Here is a 2,584-nt window from a genome sequence, read left to right as displayed (position 1 = left end):
AACCATCATGTAAATCATGTTCATAAAATCATAAAGGGAAATCAGAGTATGCCAATCAATCATCTTAATACATCGAAGTCAAATAAGGCAGAAATAATGGTGTATATGCGATGCTCATCCCGCGATCTTCCCTTTTGATCCTGAAGTACCTGAAACATAAATTGAAAACCGTAAGCACAAAGCTTAGTGAGTTCCCCAAAATACCGCATACCATACTTATCTGCTAGCTCAAGGTTGTGTCACGTCTATTTCACCCTTAAGTCTATTTTAACTCATGCGTCGACCCAAGGCTGTACCGGGTCTATTTCACCCTCGAATCTATTTCAACTCATATGTCAGCACTAGGCAGTACCGGGTCTATTTCACCCCACATACATATAGCAAATAGGAACACATGCATATAACACATACAACAGGAGTCACAAAGACTACAAGCACATAACATATCCTAGTGTCATATAGTATAGTGAACCAACTCACCTCAATCTGCTGTTAGTCAAACAAATGATCGGCTTTGAACCGAAAAATCCCCACGCTAATCAATCAAATAAAATCCCAATTAATATTTGGGCCATAAACCATATAAGGTCACACCTTATGATCTGATGAGTCAAAAACATGACACACTGATAGATCAACGTCAGCGTCTACTACATCTATAGCACCAGCATATCAAGCTTATCAGCGTCAACTTACAGTTCAGTTATCTGATTGTAATCTTTTGTCTATTAGGTGACGATATAGATAAGTATAGAATAGATCACAGATCCGATATCTTTGTGATAAGATTTGTTCTTAGTATAGATTAGACACAATCCTTTCAATCAAGGGATATACATGTATAGATTAGTATATAAACAACATTAGGGCAAACCCTAATGTTGTGATTGTGACTTTTTATCAACCATCTTTGTGAAAAACCCGTCTTCTTGGTGAAGACAAAACCCTTTCTTGGTGGAAGAACAATTTGGATAACTTATGTGTTATTTACTTTTTGTTTATTATTTTGGTTAGATTAGTTTTACATTTGTTATTCATACTTGAAGTGTATCCAATCGATACAAACCTTCAATTGGTATCAGAGCGGGATTTTGATACACTCAAGTAATCATGTAGACTTCAAGCAATACAAAATCCTTTGGTCTCAACAACATTCCTCATTTCGATGAATATAACTTTTCCATGTGGAAAACCAAGGCCATGGTGGTTCTTGAAACAATGGACTATGAGATGAGAAATGTTGTTGAAAAAGGTCCCCATGTTCCTATGTACCAACCCATGGTCAACAACGCTCCCGTTGCCTCCTGAAGAAAAAGCCAGAAATGAGTTATGATGACGATGACAAGAGACAGCTCAATATTGATGTAAAAGCCAGGGTTGCTATTGGAAACTCTCTTCCATACCACATGTATCATCTCGTATTGAATTGTGAATCAGCCCAAGAGATGATGGACACGCTGACAGTGGCTTATGAAGGCACTGTGATAGTCCAGGCTACGACCATCAATAATCTTAATTGGAGATACGAGCATTTCTTTGCTAAAAAAGGTGAGTCTCTTACCCAAACCTTCAATAGGTTTAACTGTTTGGTTAATGATATGTGCAGGCTGGGAATCGTCAAGAACTCATCACTGTTGGTTCTAAAGTTTCTCGATTCACTTGGAAAAAGCTGGGAACATCTCGTTGACGTTCTTAAGAATGGTGAGAAGATCGATACCATGGATCTGAATTCTTTGTTCGCTAATCTGTGAAATTATGAAGAGACCAAATCTCTTCGTAAGGAAATCATGAAGGACTCGAGCAAGGGAAATTATGTTTCCCTTGTGTCTCGAAAGGAAGAAATAAAGCACATCAGTGACTTAAATAACTCAGATTAGGTTGAAGAAAGTGATGAAGATCTCACCGATGAGCTTGTTGCCAACGCTGCACTTATCGTCAAGTGTTACAAAGAAAGCAGAGAAAACAGGGTTAGAATAGCTCAGTTCAAGGGAAGCAGTTCAACAAGGAGATTCACTTTTGAGAAGAGAAAATCAGGAAATTTCTTTAATTGTGGAAGCCTTGATCATTTTGCCATGCATTGCAAGGAGAAGAAAGAAGCCCAGAGCCCTGAGAACTATGAATTCTTGTACAAAAAGTTGGTAGCTCACATGAAGAAGGAAAACATCTCTCTGCCTAAAGCCATCATTTCAAAACAAGAGTATCTTGAAGAATGGGTAGAAGAAGAGGAGAATTATGAAGATGAGGGGCTGAATGTCAAGGGTTTTATGGTTGTTATAAATGATTCCCTTGATGGAATTCGTAACATTGATGGTTCTCAAACTGGTAAAGGGTCAAGTCCAAATCTAGGTCAAACTTGGTACCTAGACAGTGGAAGCTCTAGTGGAAGAGCTGTTACAGGCGTTGGAACTTTTGAATGAAGGACGATTAAACCGGAGGACGTGTTTTATGTAGAAGATCTAAAAGGTAACTTCATCTCCATCAGTCAACTTTGTGATGCTGGTTACAAAGTTCTTTTCAACCGTCATGTGGGAAAAGTGTTTGATTCAGAAAAAAAAATCATGCTTTCTGCTCTCAAGGAGAATGA

At 38.2% G+C, this 2,584-nt stretch overlaps 1 protein-coding gene across 1 annotated transcript; it reads left to right on the top strand.

Annotated features, from left to right (window-relative positions):
* The first annotated feature begins 1,322 nt into the window (after positions 1–1,322).
* On the top strand, positions 1,323–1,751 carry LOC145063782 (uncharacterized). Its single transcript, XM_079011364.1, has one exon. The coding sequence runs from the start codon at positions 1,323–1,325 to the stop codon at positions 1,749–1,751; it is 429 nt and encodes a 142-aa protein (XP_078867490.1).
* The last annotated feature ends 833 nt before the right edge of the window (positions 1,752–2,584 follow it).

Source organism: Lactuca serriola, chromosome 7 (genome assembly GCF_051521515.1).
Source record: "Lactuca serriola cultivar US96UC23 chromosome 7, Lser_US96UC23_V15, whole genome shotgun sequence".
NCBI classification, from domain to species: domain Eukaryota; kingdom Viridiplantae; phylum Streptophyta; class Magnoliopsida; order Asterales; family Asteraceae; genus Lactuca; species Lactuca serriola.
The sequence above is the reverse complement of the archived record's forward strand: the minus strand, read 5'-3'. Positions and strand labels throughout refer to the sequence as shown.